The sequence below is a fragment of the Phodopus roborovskii genome, unplaced genomic scaffold, assembly GCF_943737965.1.
Source record: "Phodopus roborovskii unplaced genomic scaffold, PHOROB, whole genome shotgun sequence".
Taxonomy (NCBI): domain Eukaryota; kingdom Metazoa; phylum Chordata; class Mammalia; order Rodentia; family Cricetidae; genus Phodopus; species Phodopus roborovskii.
Window position 1 is genome coordinate 12,568,526 of NW_026126547.1, and position 26,145 is coordinate 12,594,670.

At 46.1% G+C, this 26,145-nt stretch overlaps 1 protein-coding gene across 1 annotated transcript in view; it reads left to right on the forward strand.

Moving 5' to 3' along the window:
• Positions 1-14,897, forward strand: part of Spred2 (sprouty related EVH1 domain containing 2) — a 94,680-nt gene extending 79,783 nt beyond the window's left edge. The window contains exons 4-6 of the mRNA XM_051200478.1: positions 1,493-1,557; positions 12,863-13,000; positions 14,130-14,897. Of these exons, the coding sequence (XP_051056435.1) occupies positions 1,493-1,557; positions 12,863-13,000; positions 14,130-14,789 (863 nt within the window). The 3' untranslated portion in view covers positions 14,790-14,897. The remainder of the gene's footprint in view (positions 1-1,492; positions 1,558-12,862; positions 13,001-14,129) is intronic.
• Positions 14,898-26,145: the final 11,248 nt, after the last annotated feature.

Consider the following 26,145-nt stretch of genomic DNA (forward strand, 5'->3'; position numbering starts at 1 on the left):
GTTCACATCCATCTGTCACTCCAGTTGCAGGGGATCCTCTTCTGGCCTCCCAGGACACCAAAAGCAAAATTAGTACACAAACATGCAGGCAAAACATGACATAGACGTTAAAATTGTTTTAAGTAAAGAAGATAGTGAGACGGTGATGTCATGAAATGGTAATTCAGCCTGTTTTTAACTGTTAGGGATTTTGCAGGGACAATCTGCTACAAATAGCAATGATTGTCTCTGCCTGGGGTGCATGACCTCAGCCTGGAAAAGCCTTAGGCCACAAACATTCAGCTTCTCTGCTGATCCACAATTCAGTTACGAATCAGTATTTAAGGTGCTGAGACATGGTAACACCAAAGTCAGGATGGGAAGAAATGATCACCAAAGAATATTCTGCGTTTGCTTACGAAGTGAGGTTGGAGCTAAGGAGATGTGTCAGTGAGTAATGGTGCTTGCCCTGAGCCCGACAACCTGAGCTTGATTCCTGGAACCCACACGGTGGAGGGAAATGACCATTTTGCACAAGGTGTCCTCTTACCACAGAGAGATCTTGTTCTCTCTCTCTCTCTCTCTCTCTCACACACACACACACACACACGATTTGTTTTTGTAAAGACTGTTTCTCTTTAGGTAAATCTATTGAGTTGACCCTCACATTCTTGGCTCCTTTTAGTGGGAGAATTGGGTCTGCTATATTGATATGCAGACTGGATAAAAAGGTGAACAAGAAAGTTGAACTTGAACCTCTAGATCATTTCATGGTGGGATTAGCTGGATTTTGTAGCAGAAACTTTATTTTTACCTGGAAAGCAAAGCCAAGTCCCTGGGCTCTGGTAGTGTCTGAATTCAGGATTGGAGGGGGGGGGGGTCCTACCTTCTCTGGGGCTGGGTAGGTCTAATTCTGAGATCTTTGGTGTTCCCCTACTCTGCTGGGACCTTTAGGTCACTGAGAGCCTGGGCCTGCAGCAAGCCTTTCAGAGCAGGCAGATTCTCTCCACCTCCCACACGGTCCCCTCCAGTGCACGGTCCCCTCTGGTGTCCTGGGAGGCCAGAAGAGGACATAACAGCAGCAGGCAAAGTCAGTTTAGGGAGCATCATGGCTAGAGCCAAGGGGAATGAATTAAAATACTGAATTCCCATGGGATTCTATGCTTTCAATATACTGAAAGAATGGGAGGTAGTTTTACTAAAATATACTTTTTCTGTAAGTGTGGGGATAATAGTCAGTGATAGAGTGCCTCTGGTGTACATGAGGCCTAGGGTCAATCCCTAGTACTGCCAAAATAAAGGAAGAAAGATAATATGCTCTTAAGGGCTGGGGATGTGACTCAGGGCTACGTAGATGTGACCTGCCTGGCATACTTAAGTCCTAGGTCCAGTCCTCCACACTAAAGGAAGGAGAGAAGAAAAAAAAAACCTGCCACCACACCTAACATGTTTCAAGTGACTGAAGTCAATTATCCACAACTTGGTTGATTTGATTACATTCTTGTCTTTTTAGGGTCAACAACCTCATCTTCCACCATTCATAACGAAGCTGAGCTAGGAGATGATGACGTTTTTACAGTAAGTTCCCTTTGTCCTTTGTTTTCCATATTAGATGAGTACGAGGAGGTTGCCCTTAAGGACACTTTGTGGTGTGGCATTTGCCGTTGCTTTGAGGCTGTTGTTATAGAAAACTCTATTGTCCTAGTTTTTTACATTCTGGTCTTGACCCCTTGCTCATACTTGCAGAGATACTGTGCAGCCCACACTCCCAGATCATCAAAGTTTCATCCTATACTTTCTGGGTTTTTTCTGATTTCATTTCCTGTTTGAGGTGTGTGTGTGTGTGTTTGGTTTTTTTGTTGTTGTTGTTTTTGTTTTGGTTTGGTTTTTTTATGAAAAAATCTAAAGAATGGCATGGTGACTGCTTGTGTATAGCACCTAGCTTCCGTAGGGTTCCTAGTTGTGCCCCTGGGACTCTCCTAAAGTGTCCTGACAAACTAAGGACAACAAGGTCATTCTGGCTCACAGTGTATGGTTGTTATAGGATGTCAAGACAGGGAAGTCATTATAGCAGAGAGACAGCAGGTCACACTGTATCTGCAGTGAACCCTGATGCTACTCCTCACCTAGACACCATCCTGTTACTCGGTCCAGGACCCCAGCCAGAAAATGGTTCCGCTCGTTTCTTGGGTGGATCTTCCCATCTCATTAACCAAATCAAGATAATGCTTCATAGGCACATCGCTTTGCTAACCTAGTCTAAAGACTAGCAGGTACAGTTAGTCTCTTACTAGAGCCTGTCAAGTTGACATTCAATATGTTACTTTTCCATTTGTATTTATTGTTACTGTGTTTGTATCTGTGCAAGATGTGTGCGTGCAGGCAAGCATTCAGGTATGTGTGCCAAAGTGTTCTACGTGGGGTCTGTTCTCTCCCACTACCTTTATGTGGGGTCTGAAGGATCAAACCTGGGTCTCTAGGCTTGTGTGGGGAACTCTTCTCTGGCAGTCATCTCGTGGGCCAAAAATGAGTTGGCCATAAGCATGCCAATGTGTGTTCACACACACACACACACACACACACACACACACACACACGTGTTCTGTGTAAATTCCCTGCTTTTTTATTGCTTGGTTAATTTTTGTGTATATGTTTGTGTGTGTGTGCCTGCACACACATATACTCTGCATGTATTTGGGTGCCAGTGGCTGCCAAGAGGGGGACTCTGTCACCTGGTGCTGTAGTTAGAGTGATTGTGAGCCACCTGATGTGGGTGCTGGGAACCACACTCCCTTCCTCTAGAAGCCGGCTCTGATGTCTTTATCATGCATCCCATTAAAAAATAATGTCTAGTCACAGAGGACTTTTAGGGTGGACAATCTATTCTGACGCTCTAATAGTAGACACATGCCCCTGTACATTGTCCAAACCTATAGACTGTGTAACACCTACACTGAAGCATAGGGAAAACTCAGAGTCGGGGGGGGGGGGGGAATAATGTAGGTATGAGTTCTTTGATTTTGTGGTTGCCGTTTTGTTTTGGGAAAGGGTTTCACTGTGTAGCCCTGACTGACCTGGAACTTGTTTTGCAGACAAAGCTGGCCTTGAACTCACATAGATTCATCTGTCTCCGCCTCCTACTGCTGAGATTAATAAACCTGGATGGTTTATTGATTTTTTTTTTCTCACAAAAATCACACAGTCTGGTGGTCGACATTGCTCATAGGAGAGATGTATAGTTTGAGGCAAAGTATGTATGTGGAAGCTTGGTACCTTTAGCTCAGATTCATTTATTTATAAACCTAAATAAAATAGGAAATAACATTGAATGAAGGTATTTAAATATAATATAATATAATAAGGCTTCCTCTACACAGAGCACTAAAATTTCATGACGTTGTCTAAGATCTTCTTTATGATTACCCAGTGGCCTCCAAGACTACCTTTTGTAAGCTGTTTTTTGTTTGAATTTCACATTTTAAAATGTGAGGAATAATTTATTAAATTTGTTTCTCTGCAGTTAGGGTTTGTGGCCATTGCTGTCAAAAACATTGCTTTGGGACTATACAAGTGTGTGAGCCCAGGTGATAAAGATCGCAGAACTAATGCCAGGGCTTGCAGAAATGAGTTTGATCCACGGGAAGCCTAAGAATGGTCAGAGGCAGGCAGTGGCTGGTAGCCATCTACACATGAGGCAGCAGGTCAGAAAATACCTCACTGTGAGGGGTGGCTGAACGGGACTTCACTGACATCTGCACAGGGTTTTAGGAAGGAAGGAGTCTAGGGAGCTATGGAGCATCGTGGTCCAGATGCGCAGAAACACCGTGTAGTGGGGCCGTCAGGAAGCAAACTCTGTTGTGCTTCCTTGGAGCTAGCGGCTGGTAGATGGGGCTGAACAGGCTTCCTCCAGTGCAGTGAGCAGATCCTCTCAACAGTTGGCTTGTGCTTACATCTGTTCCTTTGTCTCGTTTGGGGAGGCAGACAACAGCGGGGAGGTTAAAGGTGGTTTCCTGTGATCCAGAGCAAAAGTGTAATTCACAGCTGCTTCCCGGCTACCTGCCAGAAGTGATTTATGGGCTAAGGAAGGGAAGGGTGACAGAAACCAGAATCCCCTGAGTTTTGTCCTGTAAGCCGCGCTCTGGGGAAAGATGCCCATAACAGACTGCATTCCATGTAGAGCTGGTATATAGGGTCACTTGCCTGTTTACAAACATGGACCTATTCATAACAGTACCTCCCTTCCCCAGGAAAGGCCTATATTTATTCCCAGGCTGTTGACTGTGGGAAAACGGGGTGAGGGGGGTGGCGGCCGGCATGCCAGATTCCTGTTCATTGACCAGCTCACTATAACTAGACATTCCATCCCAAGACAGTAAAGGAGTGTGAGCCAAGGAAAAAAGCAGACGCTTCACAGCCTGAGTTCGGCACCTTCCAAAGGCGGACGGTATTCTCAATAGTTTTTTGGAAGACAAATCTTTAGAACTTGGAATTCCTATCAGAAAGGATGTAAACACTGCTGAGTGTCCCTCTTCTGATTCTTGAATTATAGTTGTTTTCATTTGGAGCCCTCAGAGTTATGCCCGGAGATGCCAAGCATGCGTGATTTCTGTCTCTGCCATTGGAGCCAGACATTTCCCTAGTTCTCAGGATTCCTTAGGGCCTGGGGGACACTGTGTGGGTGCTTAGGAGCATACACACTGCTGAACTTTGTACTAGGGACACCAGTCGGAGTGTGTCCCCCAAGGATTCACTTGTTACAGCTTCGTCCCCAGTGTGGCTATGTTGATAGTTGGTGGACCTTTTCAGGAATGGGGTCTGGTGGGAGGGGTTAGGTCCCTGAGGTCACTGAAGAGATTGATGCTGTTCTTATGAAACCCTGGCTGGGATTCAAGAGAGAGTTCTTGGCCATCCCCTTCCTAGCCTTTTCATCTGCCCCTGACCAGAGCCTACCCAGTGCCAGCACTATGATGTTGAACCTCTAGACATTGAGATAAGAGCTCTGTATAGAGTAGCCAGCCTCACCAGGTGCTGTTTAATCCAAGCACTTGGGAGGCAGAGGCAGGTGGATCTCTGTAAGTTCCAGGACAGCCAGGGCTGTTACACAAACAAACTCTGTCTTTAAAATAAATAAATAAATAAAGTGGCCAGCCTCTGGTGTTTTTTGCAATGAAAAATAGACAGTTACATGGAATAAACCTAGACAAAGGGACACCCTCCCCCTTGCTGCCCTGTGAAGTAGTCATGTGGCCTTATGAATTTACAAAGCAGTGGCTGTCCCTGCCTCAACACTTTGCCAACCATCACAGTGATCCTTGGAATCGAACTTGTCCTATTCACTTCTCAAAATGAGAAACTGGACTGTTCCTGTGGGAAGATGCCTGCCTGAGTACATTGTCATTTGCCAACGTTGTTGTCTGTTCTTCCTGTCCCCGACTCCTCCTAAGTCTGTCCCCTCCATCTCATTACACAAGCCTATACCTGTCCTGCCAGACGCCCCACCAGAAATCTTGACTAGTTACTGCTCTGCATGACATTTTGTTATGTATTTTGATTCTTGGATTGTCTTTTGCTCTGTGTGCGCCTGCATGCGTGTATGCGTGCATGTGTGCTCGGGATCAAAGACAATGTGTGGGATTCAGTTGTCCCCACCATATGGATCCAGGGATCTTCACCCAGTGAGGCACATAAAGAATACAAAACAACAAAGCTGGAGATACAGCTGCTGTTAGCTGGTGTGAGGGCCTGGGTTCTGTGTGCAGCCATGCGGCGCAGCAGAGAGGCCAGCTGGTCTGGGGACTTGCTGGCCTTGCTGAAAGTTGACTTTTTTCTCTTGTCCCTTCAGCGCCTTCCTTCTTGCCCTTTTATCCTTTTCTTGTCCCTTCAGTCCTCTTTTGCTTCAGAGCTGAAAGACTTGTATTCGGCCTGCCCTGCTGAAGCAAGTTTTTGTTGCACTGTGGCAACTGGCCAGTCCTGTAAAACTTGGGCTCCTGGCACTTCAGCCCCGTGGACACACCTAGCCAGTTGGCTCTTCAGCTGACTTCCTCCTGGACCCCTGCAGCTCAGGGCTCAGAGGCAGAGAAAGAAGAGGTGGGTGTGGTAAGGAGAGAGACTGAGGAGACCAGAGATACTCCTTGGCTCGGTAGCCATCTTAGCAAATGTTTCCAAACTGTTCTCGGGAAGATTCGGCCCATTAAAACCCAGTGACTTGCAAGAGCTAAAAATAAGGTGGGAAGAGTGGAAACGGGCTCTCTCGGCCTTCTGCATGCTATGCTGTAGACAGTCTTGACTTCCAGAAAGCAAGGACGAGTGTGAGGAAGAGGAGGTGAGGGACAAAGCAGGCCAGCAGAGGTGGAAGAAAAGGAAGTGCCCACCTTTTAGCTACCAGGTGCCTCTTCTCCCCATTCCTTCCCCTTCTCTGGGCTTAAAGAAATCGGAGTTCAGCCAAGAGTGTATGCTGTAGCCCTGGGCCTCTTTGGCTGTCACTGCACAGCACAGTCACGTATGTACCCCATCCCTGACAACATGGATTCAGAACCATGTACTCATGTCCCTTCAGTTAAATGCCTGTGTGTGACCTGGATACATCTTTGAGTATATTTGAGTCATCTCTGGATTACTTATAATTCTTAACACCATGTAAATGGTTTTTGTTTGTTTGTTTGGCTGGTTGGTTGGTTTTTCCGAGACAGGGTTTCTCTGTAGCTTTGAAGCCTATCCTGGCACTTGCTCTGTAGAGCAGGCTGTACTCGAACTCAGAGATCTGCCTGCTTCTGCCTCTGCCTCCCGAGTGCTGGGATTAAAGGTGTGTGCCACCACTGCCCAGCCACAATGTCATTGTTTTATAAATATTTGTTGAACTTTTATTTAGGGGATTTTGACAAGAAAAATAAATCTGTACATAGTTATTTGTTTTTCTGGTTTTTTGGTTTTGGGGTTTTTGGCTGGTTTGTTTGGTTTTGGGGGGGTTGTTTGTTTGTTTGTTTTGATAGTTAATGTTTGCTTCATTTGAAATAGGGTCACTATGTAATGCTAACTATCAATATGTAGATCAAGCTGGCCTTAAACTCACAGAGATTTTCGTGCTCTGCCTCCTGGGTGCTATAACATAAGCTACCACACTGGTAGCTTATGACATGTCTCAGTTTTTGAGACATGATCTCACATAGCCCGGAACCTCAGGCTGGTACTTGAACTGGCTGTGTAGCTGAGGATGGCCCTAAACTTGGTCTTTTTGCCTCCATCTGTCAAATGCTGGAGTTACAGGCATGCATTACCACAGCCATCTTTTAAATAACAACCAGATCTTAAGAGTGTTTGAACATTGTCTTGGACTCTATAGTTATTTAGAAAGAGATAATAAGAGGTAAGCATTGGTCAGTGTTCTCCATAGCCTGGTCCTGTGATGGGATCAAAACCTGCATGAATATTATTCCCTTGAAATCCCAAAACAGTTACCGAAGGCTAGACTACAGTTAAAAGTAATTGACTAATTTCTTTGGCAGACAGGATTTCAAGACAGTCTAATACTCTGTCACTTGGTCATTCATAATCACTCTTAGGCAAGTATACAATTAAAAAACAATCAAATGGGCAGAAAGAAATGAAAAAATAAACGGGGAAAACAGCAAGGCTCATGCAGAAAGAAACGGGACATAGGTAGAGACCTGATCTGCAGTAGAACAAAGGGAAGGTGCTTCTAATTTATGAAAGGAAAAAGCCAACAAAGCGATACCACTGCAAATATGAACCAAGGGGCTGGGCTCTGTCCCGAGCAGGCAGCTGTACTTGGCCGTGTCATCTAAATGGTTCTGGCTTTTAGAGTTCTGAAGGATATACGGGAATAAAGGGATTGTGGAGTCTTCCTCTGTGGTTAAGGAAAGCCACCAAGGCTGGGCAGTGTGTAGCAGCACAATCCCTGCATGAAGGCTCTTAGAGGGCAAGAAACCCGTAGATGCCATTGTGTAAAGTCGGGTTCTCTGGAAGAATGGCCAGTGCTCTTTAACTGCTGAGGTTTGTTTGACAACAAAACCTGAATAGTATTAGAGACCCCAAGGTGTTAGCTGTGGGTGAGCTGCATACAGAGGGTAGGTAGAACTAGCCCAAGAGAGAAGTGTGTTGCAGGCTGCAGAGCTGGAACACGGAGCCATGTCAGGCCTGACCCTGAAACATAGAGCTCCAGGAGTTTGTCCTGCTCGATTTGGGTCTTCTTGATTTGGTCCAGTACTCCCTCACCATGCCCTAAACTCTCCTCCCTTTTGGGATGGTGATGTTTATTCTGTGCCGTTATATATTGGAAGTGTGTAACTTGCGTGTGAGTTTACAGTGTGTCACAGTTAAGAGATTGCCTTGACTGGAAGATTTGAACTTTGGACTATGCTGTTATTGTTTTGTTTTGAGATAGTGTCTCTCTACATAGCCCTGGCTGTCCTGTAGACCAGATCTGTCTGTCTCTGCCTCCTGAGTGCTGGTGTTAAGGCATACCTCCTCCCAGCTAGAAATTCAGACTTTTAAACAGTTTTAAGACCAAAAGACTGGTGACTTTTGAAGTTGGAGTAAATATATTTTACGTTATGATTTGGGTCATGAGTCTGGGGCGGGTAGGGTGGAGTGGAATGGAGTGGTTCAAATAAGAAGTCCCCCATAAGTTTAGGGCTTTCAAATATTTGGCCCCCAGTTGATAGGAAGTTAAGAAGTCTTAGGAGATGTGACATTCTGAGAAAGTGTGTGACATTCTGAGAAAGTGTGTCACTGGGACAGGCTTTTGGGTCTCAGTTTGAGATGTAAGCTGTAAGCTGTTTTTGTTTTTTATAAGTTACGTTGGTCCCAGTGTTTTATCACAGCAGTAGAAAAGTATAGACATTTTGTGACTTACTTCATTTTTTTTAAATGACATTGAAGATTTTAGCTTTATTTTACAAATGTAAAAACGGGAGTTAGGAGGTCAACTTCTATCTACTAGTTAACACAATCCCTCAAATCCAACCTACCTGAAGGGCAGGGGAGTAACCCTGCTGCTGTTAGCGTAACATCCCACTGCGGTTCGATGGCTGCCTCAGGAAGGACAAGTGTCTTCTTTGAACATCCTTTTACTAAATGGGTATTGACAAAGTCCCATGTGCAGGTGACTGGGGCTCAGCAGGAAGCATTAAGAGGTGAATCCAAACACGCTGCCTCTACTTGCTGGGAAGCCTGTTGCTGAAGCTGCCTATCCTAAGGGTTAGGGTCCCAGGCCCAGAGTAATTAGAGAGAACTTCACTTTTGTTCTAAAATACAGAGCTCTAATGTTCAGCAAAACTTACCCAAGAGCAAGGTAGATTGAAAAGAGCCTTGATGGTCAGGTTTTGGAGTTGAAGTTGACAGGAGTCACTGGAATACTTAAGGGTCTTCCTTGCTTGTGTGTGTGTGTATGTGTACGTGCTTGGCATTTTCCCTTCACTCTGACCACCACAAGATAATAGGTGAATCTGTTCCAAGGGACATGTCACCATCACATCAGCACTTTGCAGGACTCATCTGATAGCGTACACCTGAAATAAATGTTGACCTTTCTCTTCTCTTGCATTCCTTCTGTTCTAATTTCCTTCTCCTGCTGTGATAAATGCCATGCCTGAAAGCAGTTTAGATGGTGGAAGATTGATTTGACTCACACTTCCCGATCACAAGTCCGTCATTAGGGGAAGTTGGGAAGGGAGTGTATAAGCAGGTATTTGAAGCAGAAACCATGAAGGAATACTGTTTGCCGACTTGCTCACAGGCCCACAGGGAACAGTGTCACCCACAGTAGGCTGAGCCCTGCTATATCAGTTAACAGTCCCTACATTCATGGCCACAGGCAGTCCAATCTGGACAATCCCTCAGATGAGACTCCTTTTTCAGGTGACTGGACTATAAAGTTGAAAGTTAAAGCTAACTAGGAGAGGTTACTCCACCCTTGTCAACCTGATGCAGAAACTTGGCACTCTAAACCATAACCTTTGTCTCAAGATCTTGTGTTAATATCACAATATAAAACACACTGCAGCTTTAAAAATCCAAAGTCTCTTAACTCTGGCATCCTGTAAAACTAAAAATAAGTTTCATACTCATTCCAAAAGGGAAGAACCAGGCCATAAAAATGATTAGATCAAAACAAAAACAAAACCCAGCAGTGTAAGTCAAAACTCCTGTGGCTCAATGTCCAGCATCTGGAACTCACTCATTGCGTAGTCTTCTGGCTCTAACAGGCTCGGGGAGCCCCACTTCTGCTCTGCCGTCAGCTTAAGCTGATTCCACTAACACTTGCTGCTCCCCTGGCATCCAACTCTGGTATCCTGGGGTCTCCATCGCAACCGAGGCTGCACTTTCACCAATGGCCCCAATGATGCTTGCCCGATGCACCAAACTTCAGCTACTCTCCATGACAACCTTGCACCTTCAAAACCTGTACTACCCGAACAGTGCTTACATACTATTTGCCAGGTTCCACTGCAAATGCAAAGTATAGCCTGCCTCCCATGGAGCAGCTCTTTGCACTCACTGTGAAGAAATGGTTTTCTGTTGTCTCAAAGAGGCTCAAAAGACTTCACCTTAGTGGTGCTGATGTCTCATTGATCACGGATGGTTTTTCAGCCCCAGCTTGCCCAGCGTCACATTGTCCCAAGTGAAACAAAAGCTTCACTTCAATACTGTTGATTTCTTGGTAGTTGCTCTTGATTCTTCAGCCCCAGATGATCAGCCTGCACACATTTTAGCCAAAGTATCACACTTACACCTCAATAGTGTCTTTGCTACCCTCTGAAACCCCCCAGGACAGGCTTCCATTGTCCATGTTTCTCTAACCTTTCGTAGCTTCCAAGATCCCACAAGAGTGGCCCATTAAGCTGTGAGTACTCAAGTGGAAGAGGCAGACCAGTCTCATGAGTTCAAGGACAGCCAGGGCTGCATAGACAAATCCTGTCTCAAAAGAGGTGGGGTGGGAGAGGGGCTTTTCTTTCCACTTAATGTACCTCTCCTCTTCTTGTCGTGGTGCATGGCAGCCAAGGTCACAGCAACCGTGCTCAGTCACACCAGAGTGGTTGCTGGGAACCAAGTGCATAGCCCTTCACCATGGCCCAGTATTGCTTTTGCGCTTAGTAAATCAACTTGTCTTTCTAAGGCCTTGCTGCCGGACCTCTCTGCCCATTGAGCTAACAACTTCCTGTTGAGACAATCTGATCCTTGACATGTCTTAGATGAACTCAAGACTGAAAAACCAGGAATGCTGGTCCATACCTCTGATCCCAGCACTTGGGAGGTTATAGTTGGATTTTCCTTTACACCACCAGCTCACAAATAAAGACATGGAGATTTCTTACAAACTATGAAAGCTCAGCCAATAGCTTAGGCTTGTTTCTAGCTAGCTCTTACATTTATTTACATTAGCCCATTTGTATCAATCTATATCCTATCATGTGGCATTACCTCTCTTCTATCTTGCACCTCCTGTTTCCATTTCTCCTGGTGTTACCTGAGAACCTAGATTCCTTTTCCTACTTCTCTCTCTCTGGAAATCCCGCCTGTGACTCCTTCCTAGCTATTGGCCATTCAGCTCTTTATTAAACCAGTCACAGCAACATTTTCACACAGTGTACAGATATCCCACAACAAGAGGTAGAGTCAGAAGATCAAGCCATGCTGGGTGGTTAGTCAACCCACTGGGGCCAGAGAGGTGGCTCAAAGGTTAAAAACATTCACTGCTGGTTGGAGAGATGGCTCAGAGGTTAAGAGCACTGGCTGCTTTTCCAGAAGTCCTGAGTTCAATTCCCAGCAACCACATGGTGGCTCCCAACCATCTGTAATGAGATCTGGTGCCCTCTTCTGAAAGCAAAGCACTATACATAATAAATAAATATTTAAAAAAAAAAAATTCACTGCTACTGCTCCTGGCACCCGGCTCAGGTGACTCACAACGGCCTATAAGCTCCAGGGGATCCAGTACCCTCTCTGTTCTACATGGACATCCGCATTCACATGCACATTATTAAAAATAAAATAAGAGAGATGTGTTAACACACAACTTCTTTTTGCATTTGTCTTTGTTGTTGTTTGTTTTGAGACAGGGTTTCTCTGGTTTTGGAAGCTGCCCTGGAACTAGCTCTTATAGATCAGGCTGGTCTCAAATTCACAGAGATCTGATTGCCTCTGCCTCCTAAGTGCTGGGATTAAAGGTGTGTGCTACCACCACCCGGCTTTGATTTTTATTTTTAAATTATTTTGTGTATGTGTACATGTGCGTGCTTCTTTGTATGTGCATCACATTCATGCATGTGCCCATGGAGGCCAGAAGAGGACATCAGATCCCCTGGACTTGGAGATAGAGGCAGTGTAGCTGTCTGATATGGGTGCTGAGAGTCGGACCTGGGTCTTCTGTAAAAATTGCCTGAATTATTTCTCCTGCCCCCAACACATATTTTAATCCCACATTGGAGAGGTGGAACTCTATGATGAGTTCCAGGCTAGTCAAGACTACATAACAAGACTCTGTCTCCAAGTAAATAAATAAATCCTTAAAAGTAAACAGGGATTGGAAGGTCCAGGAAGATGCCGCAGCCAGGAAACAGGTGGTGTTTGGATAGTGCATGGTCCAGTTTGTGTGTTTTGTCATTGTTTACTTCTTTATATGGGTGTGAGTGCATGCTTGCATGTACTTGTATGTGCCATGGCAAATGCAGAACTCAAAAGACACCTTTTGGAAGTCACTTTTCTCAAGCTGTAGGTTCTAGGACTTGAAGTCAGGCGGTCAAGGGTTATATGGCAAGCACTTACACCTGTTGGGCCATCTGGCAGGCCCTGTTAGGGTTTTGTTTTGTTTGTTGTTGTTTTCACTTGTTGTATTAATGAGCTCTTCATTGCTCTCTCCAAATAGACAGCTACAGACAGTTCTTCTAATTCCTCTCAGAAGCGGGAGCAGCATGCAAGGACGATCTCTTCCCCGACATCATGTGAGCACCGGAGGATTTATACCCTTGATCCCTACCCCATAGACCATTACCACCCCGACCAGGTGAGCAGGAGATTTCATTCCTCTGGAAGCATATGGACATCTCTGCACTGGCCTTCTTCCTCCTCCCCAGCCCAAGCCACTTCCCCCCTGCTCTACCCTCAGCCGCGGTGGAAGCGCTTCTGGTGGTTGCAGGAGGCACCTGGCCTCACCCTGTGTGTGCTCTGCCTGCTTTAATCCAGATCGTCCCATGAAACAGGGCATTGGCATCCTCAGTTTACAAATGAGGCTGTGATAGATAGAGCTGTAAAGTGCCTGGGGGAAGGAGGTCCTTGCACGGAGTTCTGACTCCCTCTGTGCTCTTCCGTCCAAAGGGCCCCCTAGCTGTGAAAGCACAGGCCCTGGACGAGGAATGCTGCACACTTGGCTTGCTTCTCTGGCATGCGGGCTACAGACCAAGTCTTGCTCAGTCTGAATTCAGTAATCCAACAAATATTTACTGAGTGGCTGCTCCGTGGAACGGGTTTCCCAAATCATAGGGAATAGACTGGTGCCTTTGTGGATTATATGGCCTCTCGGCTGACTTGGAATGAAAAGAAGCAAGTACTGGGCAGGAAAATTTTGATGCTGTTTTAAGATGGTTTTACTGTGTGCTTCCTAATATTTTGACATTAAAATGTTCTTGGGGGTGGGGGGGGGTGGGGTTCGAGACAGTATTGCTTTGGAGCCTGTCCTGGAACTAGCTCTGTAGACCAGGCTGGCCTCGTTGAGTTCCACCTGCCTCTGCCTCCCAAGTGCTGGATTTAAGGCGAGCACCACCACGGCAGCTTGTATTCCTTCTTTGAGACAGGGCCTTCCCAGGCTGTCAAAGAACCTTTACCTCCCAAATGCCAGGATTACAGCTGTGGGCTCTGGTAGTACCCTGGGGACTGATTGACATCAGGCAAGAATTTACCAACTGAATTCAGACTGTTCTTAACATACACGAACAAAGCAGAGCTGCTGGGCTGTACTCATAATTGAGGCTACCAGATGTGAAAAGCATCTGGTAGTGACAAGCTGTCCGTGAAAGGTTATTGGCTGGTTATCGGCTCTTCCTTGAAGGAGGGGAGGGCCCACAGATCTTTCTTTGACTGCTGTCCATGGAGCGCCTTGGGCTGTAACAGTATCTGGTTTTTTTTCCCCTGGACAGCGGCTACAGAGATCCTTTCCAGAGGACGATGAGGAAATCGTACGTATCAATCCTCGGGAGAAGATCTGGATGACCAGTGGCTATGAGGATTACCGGCACGCGCCACTGCGCGGAAAATACCTAGATACGGCAGAAGATGTAGACTCCTCCTATGTGCGCTTTGCCAAGGGCGAAGCCACCAAACATGACTATAATTACCCCTATGTGGACTCCTCGGACTTTAGCTTCGGCGAAGATCCTAAAGGCCGCGGGAGGAGCAGTGTGATCAAGACGCAGCCAGCCAAGGGCAAGTCCCGGCGGCGAAAGGAAGACGGCGAGCGCTCGCGCTGTGTGTATTGCAGGGACATGTTCAATCACGAGGAGAACCACAGGGGCCACTGCCAGGATGCACCTGACGCTGTGAGAACTTGTATCCGCCGCGTGAGCTGTATGTGGTGTGCAGACAGTATGCTTTACCACTGTATGTCGGACCCCGAGGGAGACTACACGGACCCTTGCTCGTGCGACACCAGCGACGAGAAGTTTTGCCTCCGGTGGTTGGCACTTATTGCCTTGTCTTTCTTGGCCCCTTGTATGTGTTGTTACCTTCCGCTTCGAGCCTGTTACCACTGTGGAGTGATGTGCAGGTGCTGTGGCGGGAAGCACAAAGCCGCTGTGTGACTCATTTCCCGCTCTCCTCCTCTTCCATCCACAGCCACTTGTCTCTTGCATACCCCCCATCTTCTCCCCAGCTCCCTTCCAACTCCAAAGGGCGAGGCCGAGGAGGAAGTCAGGCCTCCCTTGTCCTTTGTGACATCATTCCAAATCTAACCTGGGGAAGCTGCGTCCTGTGTCAACCACACCCATAGGCTCGCAGTGTTTTGAAGAAAGGAGCTTTCTGCATGTACTCGTCTATTTTACCAGCCTGTGATCATACTGTCTATCCACGTGTTGATTTCTTGTTTCTCCTCGCCACCTCTTTCAGTTCTAAGGAATCTTCAATAGAAACTTTAAGATTTTGAGGGGTTTATAGTTGATTTTCCCACGAGCAGCGGCGACTTTTTCCCCCCCCCCCCCCCCCCGCGCGCGCGCTTGCCTGTCGCTAACAAGCACAGGTTTACCGGAAATGTGACCGAATGATGAAACCCTTCAAAAGTATTGTAACATTCAACGTGTTATTACTCCAGGAGGTGAGCTGGATAAGCTTGTACCACAAAACCAAATCTCCCCTACCTTCTGTGGTTTCTATCTTTAGCCCATCATTGTCTTCTGCCCCTCCCCCACCTGTTGAATTCATTCACTGTTGCAAAGCAGTTACCTTTCAAATGACTTGAGAATTGAGCCTTAACTTCAGATTAACTTGTGAGAATCAGGAAAAATTCCTTAAATTGCATTACATCCTCTTGGACCAGGGTTAGAAAGGGGATTTTGGGTTTTTATGAGCCTGCCCAGTTTACCCCTAAAATAGGACTTTTTTAGAATTGTGTTGCCACTTCTAAAATCTTAGCAATATTAGAATAACACACCAATGAAATAAATTTTACTCATCATTTTGCAAGCCAAATAGGTTTCTTTAAATGCAAAACAGTGTTCCGCAAACAGGTTTCAGTTGAAACACTAAAATTTATGGTGAATAAAGCTAGCCGTTTCTGCCCCCTGCAAGTGTTTTATATTTTTCAGGGGGAATTGTTTTATTTTTTTGTTTTTGTCTTGTTTTGGTTTAGTTTGGTTTTGGTTTTTCGAGACGGGGTTTCTCTATGTAGCCTTTGGAGCCTGTTCTGGAACTCCCTCTGTAGACCAGAATGGCCTCCCAACTCACAGAGATCTGCCTGACCCAGGCTCTGAGTGCTAGGATCAAAAGTGTGTGCCACCACCGCCCTCAGGGGGAGTTTTAAATACCATATATTAGTGGTGGCTTACATTTTTATTTAACTTACGTTTTTGCTTTAATTTGGGGCTCAATTCATTTATACTTAGGAAAAAACAAGGCCATATGTAAAAACCCTTCCAATGCCTAAGTGTCTTTTCTCCTGCAACTCCACACCCATACTTGCCACTTGGGGTGCACAGATAAGGGTAGGTCACCAACTGATTCTGCCTGCCACTGAGCCACATAAAAGGCTTCTAATTTGCTAGAGGAGGAAAAAAACATTTTTTAAAAATGTGTTGCAAGGAATAGCCAAATCTTGAAAAAAAGAAAGTGGTTACCTTTACCTAGACAATCAGAACTTTGTGGGGACCATAGGGGACATGCTTGTTGCCGCTGACTATTCTTCCCACTAAGATCTTTCTGTGGTAATTTCCAGCAGAAGACAGGCTCAGTCCCTTCTACTTCTTTCCCCTCCCTTTATTGCACACAGGACATCAGCCTTCAAGGAAAAGGACTTTTTTCCAGTGTATCAGTCATACTGGGAAAATGCTAGCCATGCTTACCTTCTTGGCAACATTTTCTTCTGCTTGCCTTGACAGCCTTCGTGTTTCTTTAGATGATCATCAGTATAGATGATGATCAGTGTGCTTCTGAATTAGTTGGTAGATGTTTTCCTTTGCTGGGATGACTGACTGGTTGGGATATCTATGGTAGAAAAGATCCAGAGAGCTATGCCATTGTCTATGGAGGGTTCTCCATACCATGAGATCATCTAGACTGCCTCCAGCCAGCCTCCGGTGCTGTGGAGAGACTGTCTGTCCCCAGCCTGGGGAACTTTCCCCAGGCCCTTTCTCCAAGTCACCTCTCTACAAAGCACAACACTAATCTACGCTTCCTCAGACCTCAGTTCAAGTGCCCCTATTTATTTCAGTAAGACGGTTGCTTCCTCTTGGTTGCCTTTGTTGTCTTTTTTTCTTCCTCTCCCCCTTGCTCCTTTCCACCCTTCTTAAGAGTTATGCTAGTAAATCTTACTCCGCTCATCATTCTTGGTTTGTGAAGGCAGCGGTTAAGGGCACAAAGACAGCCATGGGGACATTTATGTAAATAGGTTTAATTGCCACACTGCAGCTGAAAGGTGTGTAGTATTCTCCCAGTCAGCTTTGCCATACTGACGTCAATCATTTGAGAGAAATTATTCAGATTTTATTTTTATATCCGTGGTAACAAAACTTAGCCAAAAGATTCCCTGTTCAGAAGTTTCCCTGACTCCCCCGCCCCAAGCTATTTGCTCATATTAACAAATTAAAGTGCCTGAAGCATAATTCATTCACCTGTATACTAAACCCCTGTTGTATTGATTTTTTATAATAAGCCTTTTTACCTCTGTAAATATATACATATATATATATATATACAAGTGTATGATGTACATTTTAGTTCTTAACTTTTTTTATGGTTTCTAATATGTATGACCAATGTAGCCATTGCTTTAAAATGTACCATGTAAATATAAACACATTCTATCAGACTGTTGGCTTTTGGGTATTTTTCTGACTGGAGTGCTCGCAGAATGGGATGGGGTTCCTTTTGCAGAAGGACACAAAAACACATTTTTGTGAGATCCTTCCCGTCTATGGTTAAGATCGTGTGCCCCTCCCTCCTCAGGGAGAACATTCTTCCCTTTCCCATCTTCCCCACAAGCACTCCTCAGAGAGAGAGGCTATACTTTATCCCTGCTTTTTTCCACGCAGCCCTACTGAAGCCATGGGGCATGGGGATAGGAGACCGTTCTCAGAAGACATTGGAGACCAAACCAGCCCCTGGTCCCAGAGCAGCTCTTGGTCCACTTTCCAAATGGATCTTTTGAATGCCACAAAGCTTCTCCTTAGGTGTATAGACCCCCTTCCACCCTTGTTCCAGTAGTTCCCAGAAAAGGGGACAGGGGTCTCTGTGGCTCCTCTGTGAGCTGGTATGGGGGAAACATCATAATACCTCACTTGATATTCAGCCAAGAAACCAAACCTAAGACAGGGAACTAAAGTAACCATACAGTCACAAGGCAGGGCCTGGCCAGTCTGGCTAGTGACAAGCCCCAGATTCTTAAAGGGCCTTGTCCCAAGCTTCTCCTTCCCTCCCTGTTTGGAAGGTGAACCAGGACTAACTAGCCCACCTGCTCAGATTGCCTCAGAAATGTCACCTGCACCTCAGTACCAGGAACTAGGCTGGCTGTGAAGCCCATTTTAGCCTCCCACAGAATGAGCATTCATGCTAAGTCACATGAAGGAAACCCACAGAAGTGATGTGGCTTGATTACAGTCTGCCATCACTAGCCAGTGCTCGGGTGGATGACTGCCCTCAGTTTCCTCTGGCGTGAATGTTACAGGACCCAGATTCAATTGCTTGCTCTTTTCTTTCCCCTTGCTAAAGGAGACAAAATCCTACCAGAAGTAGGGTTTTAATCTATATGGCTGGTCTGGCAAACAAACTGAGCTGGAACAATTTTGTACACAAAACATACCACCTTTTTTTCCTTTTTAAGTTTTATATTTATGCTTGAAGTTTTTTGGGTTTTTTTGTTTGTTTGTTTGTTTGTTTGTTATTTTGGGGTTTTTTTATGTGTTGGTGTAAATATATCCATGTGTCCCTGGAGGCCAGAAGAGGGTATCAGATCCCTTGGAGTTGGAGTTAGAAGTGGGTGCGAGCCTCCAAACATGGGTGCTGGGAATTTAACTCCAGCCTATGGAAAGGAATTCAGCTCTGAGCCTTTTTTAACCCATTATTTCTGTACCTCCCACATCTGTTGGGACCAAGTGACCAAGAATTACTGAGCCTTAACTTGAGACAATGGGTTGAGTCAAAGATGACTCAAAGAAACCCACTCAGGGGTTAAGAGCACTGGCTGCTTTTGCAAAAGACCCAGCTTCAGTTCCCAACACCCACCCACATGACAGCTCACTTGGGAAAACAAGTCTGAGACAGGAGGACTGCTTTGAGTTCAATGTCAGCTTGTGCTATATAGTGAATTCCAGCCAGCCAACCTGAGCTGACTAGGCCAGCTTTCCAGAGATTTGCATAGAAGGTTGAATGAGGGCTAGCTGAGGGGGGGCTTCTCTCAGATGGAGGGTTGTGATTAGAGACACATCTGATCCTAATGAACTGGTCACAAGATGCTTTGCACCCCTGCAGATCTCTATTATTCATCTCCCCTTTCTGCGTTGTCCACTCTGTGTGGACAGGCTGCAGGAGCGGCTGGCTGTCCAGAACACAAATCTGACTGTGGAGAACGAGTCAGGTAAGGTGAGCTAGGGCATGAAGTCTAGCCTTGACAACATGCGCAGTAACCCCTGCCCTCGATGGTTCTGGTTCCGTAATGGGATCCATAGGAGGCAAATTACTTCCTTGGTTCCTTGTTTGTTCTGGGCCTTGAGGAAAGATCAGCCACTGGAGAAGACAACCAGCTTCAAGGGACAGGAGGCTGAAGGACATGGTGAACTGAACGTCTTCTTTGTCTATTGGCAACTTACTTGGTATTTCTTTTTCTAACTGCAATTCTCAGTTTGGCTGCCCTTCCTTGCTGACACTTCCAAATATGCCAACAGCTGGCTGTTGCCCATGGAGGTACACAGCTGGCTGGATTCTGGGCAGCCAGAATGTGCAGCCTGGAAAAGGCCAGTGGCCACTGTCTAAGCCTCTCTGTGGAGAGAGCTGGTCCAAGCTCAAAGGTACTTGCCTAACATGAGGTTTGCCTGAACCCAGGACATTTCTGTGAACTCTGGGGTTCTCTCCTGCAAGCCAAGCCTCTGTTTCTCCTCCATGATGTTCTCCCCCAGAATGGTGGACATCCATCCTGAAAATTAGTCCATTTCCAAAGGGAAAAGCACGGGCTATGAAGCCCTGTGTAAGGAACCTGCAGGGCAATTTGCTGTTTGTCATGGAATGCACGCAGGCTTGTAAATGGACACCAGAGCTTGTGAAATCATCCTTGGCTACAGGCATTTTTACTGCAGGCCTTTTAGGCTATCTTACTGTGGAATGAGATGGTTATCTATCCCACAATTGGCGGCCTTTGTTTTCTCTTTTGGCAGTTCTGGAGATCAAATCTAGGGACTTCTAAACCCGGAGCTCCCACAGCTCCACCCCAAGCTCCCATGTGTTTAGGCCTAAAGCAAATTCTTAAAATGAAGGGACCGGACTCTGGCACAGTGTCTGGCCTCAGCTTGCTCACCATGGCCTCTCAGTCTTGCATCTCTCAGTCTTGCAAACCAATACCAGCAGACAACACTGCCAAGCTCTGCAGCCAGCTGCACCCCTCACCCCTAGACCACAGCTCGTGTGCCCACTCTGGGGAAACTCTTCCTAGGCAACTGTTTTTGGGGGCTTCAAGAACCCCTTCAGCTCATTTTTCCCTTAAAGGAACTTGGATATCCACAGGATGGAACCTTCAGAGGGTGTGCTTTGCCTTCAAGACACCCCTCCTGTGGCCCCAGCGCAGAAAGCCAGGTTTCCCTGCAGTGCTACTAATCTCTTTAATAGCTGAGTTGTCTTTAACCCTGCTCACACCTTTCCTCCATAACAATGGATGCTTTATTCCTGACTGTGGATGTAATGGGCTAAGTGATTTCTAAAGTGCTTTCTTCCCTTCAGCTCTCTGATCCAGGTTATAGGAACGGATGAAAGGGGGGGAGGGTGGGACAGAGGGCTTGGAGCTTAGCTCGGAGGAAGAATTTGGCTAGTAGAATGTGTGAGAAACTGGGTACAGCTCCCTAGCACAGAACAACAGTGGATGGTTCATACCATTCATGTGTGCCAGACATGGTGGCACCCACTTCTAATCCCAACCCTTGGGAGGCAGAGGCAGGTGGATTTCTGTGAGTTTGAGGCTGCCAATGTGTGCCAATGTGTGTCCTGGTAAAATGCAAACACTCAAGCACATATCTGAGTTTTGAAAGCTATGCTTGACGTTTGCCCAGTAGATTCTCCTCATGATTAGTAGGAATTTCACTTAATGAATATTCCCCTGGCCTTTTGCTCTCTTTGGTCACAGAGCTGTTGTCACTTTGCATGTTAGTGACAGGGGAGGTGCAAGGGGAGTGTCAGGTGAACCATAGGAAGAACGGAGATTTTGCTGGGCACGATGGGGTCTCCCCAGATGTGTGCAACGCCTGCCGTACTCATGAGGCAGAGGCTGGAGGATGAGACACTCAAGGTCTTTTGAGCTTTAAATGAGATCCTAGCTTAAAAAAAAAAAAAAAAAGTGGAGGCAGCGTATAGCTCAGTGGTAGACAAACACTTGTGGGGTTTCAGTCCCTGGCGCCACTGGGATGGAGGCGGGCAGTGTGTGTGTGATATAAAATAATGAAAATGAATCGGGTAGACTCTCAGAACAGCCGTATCATTTGTTGTTCTGTTTTCTGCCAAATGGCCAAAGTATGCAGTTTTAAGCTTGCGTGTATGTGTGTGTGTGTGTGTGTGTGTGTGTGTGTGTGTGTGTGTGTGTGTGCGCGCGCAAAAGATCCACTCAGAACAGAAGACACCTGAAGTGACAAAATAGTGTTCTCAAGTTCTACCACATGACTAACCTTTAAGAAATTGTCACTTGTGAGTTTGGCATAGTACCAAAGAACTAGCCTCAAGATTTCAAGAGGTTATTAAAATCTGCCTGCTTCTGCCTCCAGAGTGCTGGGATTAAAGGTGCGTACCACCACCACCTACCTGGCTGTTTAAAAAAAAAAATTTTTTTTTTGAACAATTTCATTTTTATTATTGTTGGTTTGGGCTTTGGAAGTTGAGGGCAATTCTGTTTATTTATTTTATTTTTACATTCCAAGCCCAGTTCCTCCTCCCTCTCCTTCACCCTCCCCCCCCATCTTCCCCCATCCCACCCACTATCAGCTCCTCAGAGGGGATAAGGCCTCCCTTGGGGAGTCACCAAAGTCTGGGATACCAAGTTGAGACAGGACCAAGCCCCTCCCCCAGAATCAGGCAGGACAAGGTATCCCACCATAGGGAATGGGCTCCAAAAAGCCAGTTCATGTGCCTGCGATGATCCCTGGTCCTATTGCCAGCCCCCCCCCCAAAAAAAAAACAGATCAAGCCACATAACCATCACACACTTTTAAAAGGCCTAGATTGGTCCCATGCGGTGCCCTAGGTGTCCAGAGTCCATGAGCTCCCACTAGCTCTAGTCAGCTGTCTCTGTAGTTTTCCCCATCATGACCTCCTCCCCCCACCTGCTTCACCCCCCACCCCGCTCATATGATCTTTCCTTCCTCTCTTCAACTGAACTCCAGGAGCTAAACCCAGTGCTTAGCTATGGACCACTGCATCAAATTCCATCAGTTATTGGAAGTCAATTCCATGATGGGAGTTAAGGTAGTCACTAATCTGATTATAGGGGAAGGCCAGTTCAAGCACCCTCTCCACCATTGCTAGGAGTCTTAGCTGGGGTCCTCCTTGTGGAGTCCTGGGAGTTTCCCTAGCACCAGGTTTCTCCATAACCCCACAATGGCCCTCTCTATCAGGATATCTCTTTCATTGTTCTCCCTCTCAGTCCCCCCCCCCAATTTGGTCATCCCCCATCTCCTCCCTTCTACCCCCTCCCAGTTTACTAAACAGGAGATCTTAATTATTTCCCCTTGCTGGGGCCCTCCTTCCATGTCCCTCTTAGGGTCCTTGTTACCTAGCTTCTCTGGGGCTGTGGGTTGTAGCCTGGTTATCCTTTGTCTTACATCTAATGGCCACTTATGAGTGAGTACATACCATGTTTATCTTTCTGGGTCTGTATTACCTCACTCAGGATCTTTTTTTTTTTTTTTTTTTTTCCCTAGATCCATCCATTTGCCTGCAAATTTCAAGATGTCATTGTTTTTTACCATTGAGTAGTACTCCACTGTGTAAATGTGCCACATTTTCTTTATCCATTCTTCAGTTGAGGGGCATCTAGGCTGTTTCCAGATTCTAGCTATTATGAACAATGCTGCTATGAACATACTTGAGCAAATGTCCTTGTGGTGTGAATGTGTATCCTTTGGGTATATGCCCAAGAGTTTCTGGATCTTGAGGATGGTTGACTCTGAGAAGCCATAGGGCAATTCTTTTTATTTGGGGAGTTTTAAGGGCTTTTGTTTGGTTTGGTTTGGTTTTTGTTTCTTTGGAGTTTTGTTTGTTTGTCTGTTTGTTGTTTGTTTGTTTGTTTGTTTGTTTGAGACAGGATCTTACTATGTACCCTTGACTGGTACACCAGCTAGTTTTAATTTCTCTTATATTAATAGGCATAGCCAAGGGAAGCTGGGTGTGGTGGTCACATCTTTAATCCTTCCTCTCTGGAGGCAGAGGCAGATGGATCTTTTTGAGTCTCTCCTGGTCTTCTAAATGCAGACAGAGTTCCAGGCCAGCTAGGCTTCCATAGCAAGACTTTGCTCAAAAGAAATGAAGCGAAAATAGAATTGCAAGGAACTTTGGGGCTGGAAAGATGGATCAGCAATTAAGAATACTAGGGGTTCTCCACAGGATCCAGGTTTAAATCCCAGCACACTTGTGGCTCTCAATGGGCTGTAACTCGGGTTCCAGTGGATCTGATGCCCTCTTCTGGATTTTTTGGACAATGCATGCTTGTGGTGTCTTACATGCAAGCAAAACACCCATACACGTAAGATAATAAAAATTTGAATTTGAAAATAGCTGTATACCCACACAGGGGCTTTTGGAACCTACAGTAACTTTTAGGAAAATAGAATAGAGAGAACAAAGTGTCTTCTTCCTCTTTCCAGTCAACAAACTATTTTGTGGTCATGTCTAGCCTTTTCTTCATTTTTCTTGGTGTGTGTGGAGGACCAGAATTTGAAAACAGGTGTTGATTTCTCTCTACCTTTTTTTTTTTTTTTTAAGACAAGTTATTTCACTGAACCTGGAACTTATCACTTAGCCAACGAGCTTCAGAGACCCACTTTTCTCCACAACCCCACACCTCCTGCCCCCAGGGCTTTTTATGTAGATTCTAGGGATCTGAATTCAGGACTTGGTGTTTGCACAGCAGGCATTCTGCCTCCCTAGAACAATCTCCCCCACCTTCATTTTGTCTCTTGTAGGAGACAGGGTCCCAAGGTTAGCCTTGAACTCCTTGTAGCTTGAGCCTCAAATCCTCAGTCTTCCAGGTGCTAGGATTGATTAGAGACATGAGCCGCTGCATCCAATCAGCCACTTCTCTTCACTCTTGCAGTACAGAGCTGCTCTGTCTCTTCCGGTTTTGGTTATTTTGTATTCCCTCCTTATTTCTTATAAGCGGCCCTTTGTATCTTATCTCTTTGTTCTAAGTCCCTTCTTATACCAGTCCACTGAGTTCCGCTCCAGCACCCTGCAGCTGTCATTTAGCAGCAGTATCTAAAGCCAGCATCTAGTTTATGCATCACAGTAACATTCAGGGAGCCGTGTGACATCCGGGGCTTAAGGACAGGTCTGCTATCTTTCTGTTTTTCCATTGATAGGGAGCCATGTGGCTCAGCTTTGGTCATCAGACCAGGCAAGTGCAGTGAGCAGCCTTAGCTTCCCAAATGGGTGCTGGCAGCTTCTTTGTGTAGATGTAAGCCTGCCTAGTTTAAATGTCCATGCCTGGTGACTGTTACCCAGGGTACTCTGAGCCAGCCAACAGTTGCATCTGCAGCCTACCTCTGGGGATCCTTAAGGGAGAGAGTTCAGTTCAATATCAATCCTGTCCTGTCTTTGAGCAGCCACATTCAGCACCCTACCTTTTGTTCCTTTAGCAACTAAACATCTTGAGGAGTTGACACATGCTTGCAGGTACCTGGGGGAAGGGTGGGGGTGGCTGGGCTATGACTCCTTGATAACGTGCTTGCTTAGCGCTAGGTTTGATCCTCAGCACCACCGCCACCCACTACGAGGAAAATGCCAAGCTGTCTAACCTAGAAGGTACTTTCTACTCAGGTAAAGATGGTCACCAACAAAGGGACTGAGTGAAATGAAACTGTTCCTTTCATCCTGTCTGGACCTGTCTGGCTCAGAGGGGCCAACATGAATGGCAAGAAATCTGAGAATGTCCTCCTGCACGAATCCCCGGGACAATCCGGTAAGTGGATGTTCTGCCAGGACTTTGGCTCCTTGCCTGTCTTTGCTTGAGAGCTGTTGCCAGGTTTCCGGTTCCTGCGAGCTGCCTGGCCCTCTGACAGGAATACTTAAAGCCATATCAGGCGCATCCTTCTCTGCGTCCACACTCATCTGGGAGTCCTTGGGATTGGTATCTGTGGCTTGATGCAAAAGCCAAGCCACATAGTTTCCCTCTTTGTGAGGCTCGGTTAATAAGTACCTCTGACACATGCTTGCCATTCCCCTTCGGCAACTATGGTTGCCTTTTGGGTAGCTTCCAAAAACTCCTTCTCCCTGCCAAAAGAAAGAAAATCGATCCTGTCTGCACAGCCTTAGAAGCTGACAATTATAGCAGTCACAAAACCATTCTGTACAGACTGCTGGTCATTTTGAGTTTCCCCATCTGGGCCCAGGAAGTGTGTTGTGGCTCCTACATGATGCTTTTTGGTGACTGTCTTCGCTTCCTTGCCAGTCTAGTGCCATTTTGAAAGTGTATCACCCTGGCCAGAGCCCAGAGACTTACACAGTGGCCTTCCATTCTGCAGACCTAATGTGCACCTCCACAGACATTTCCAACCTCCGCAGATATTTCAGGCCCCCTTGGATGCATGCATGTCCCTCAGGCCCCTGCATTACAGGCCATCAGAAAGGAGGCCTGAGCCAGAGCACCGGGGCCTGGCTATCTGCTGCCACCACCTTCTGCCACAGCAGACATGACAGGGAAGGAGCAGTGGGTTTTTCAGTTGGTGTTTTTTGGTTTGGAAAGGAGGGAGAAAGTAAAAGAGAGGGAGAGAGATATTGAACATCTAAGGTGCAGATGTAAATAGATTTGCAGTATTCAGGAGACTAGACGATTCACATGTTCTGCATGACTCATCCTCTCGCTGTATGACAGAATGCTTTGCACTCGATCTCTGGTATTTTGGAAGTTATTTTTCCCAAATGCTGGGAAGAGACAAGGCCCATGTTTCTCACCCCTTCCTCGGGATCTCGGGAGAGCTGTGTCTGAACTTCCAAGTATCTCATCTGACCAGGGATATTTTCCATTTTGCTACCAAAAAACTGGGT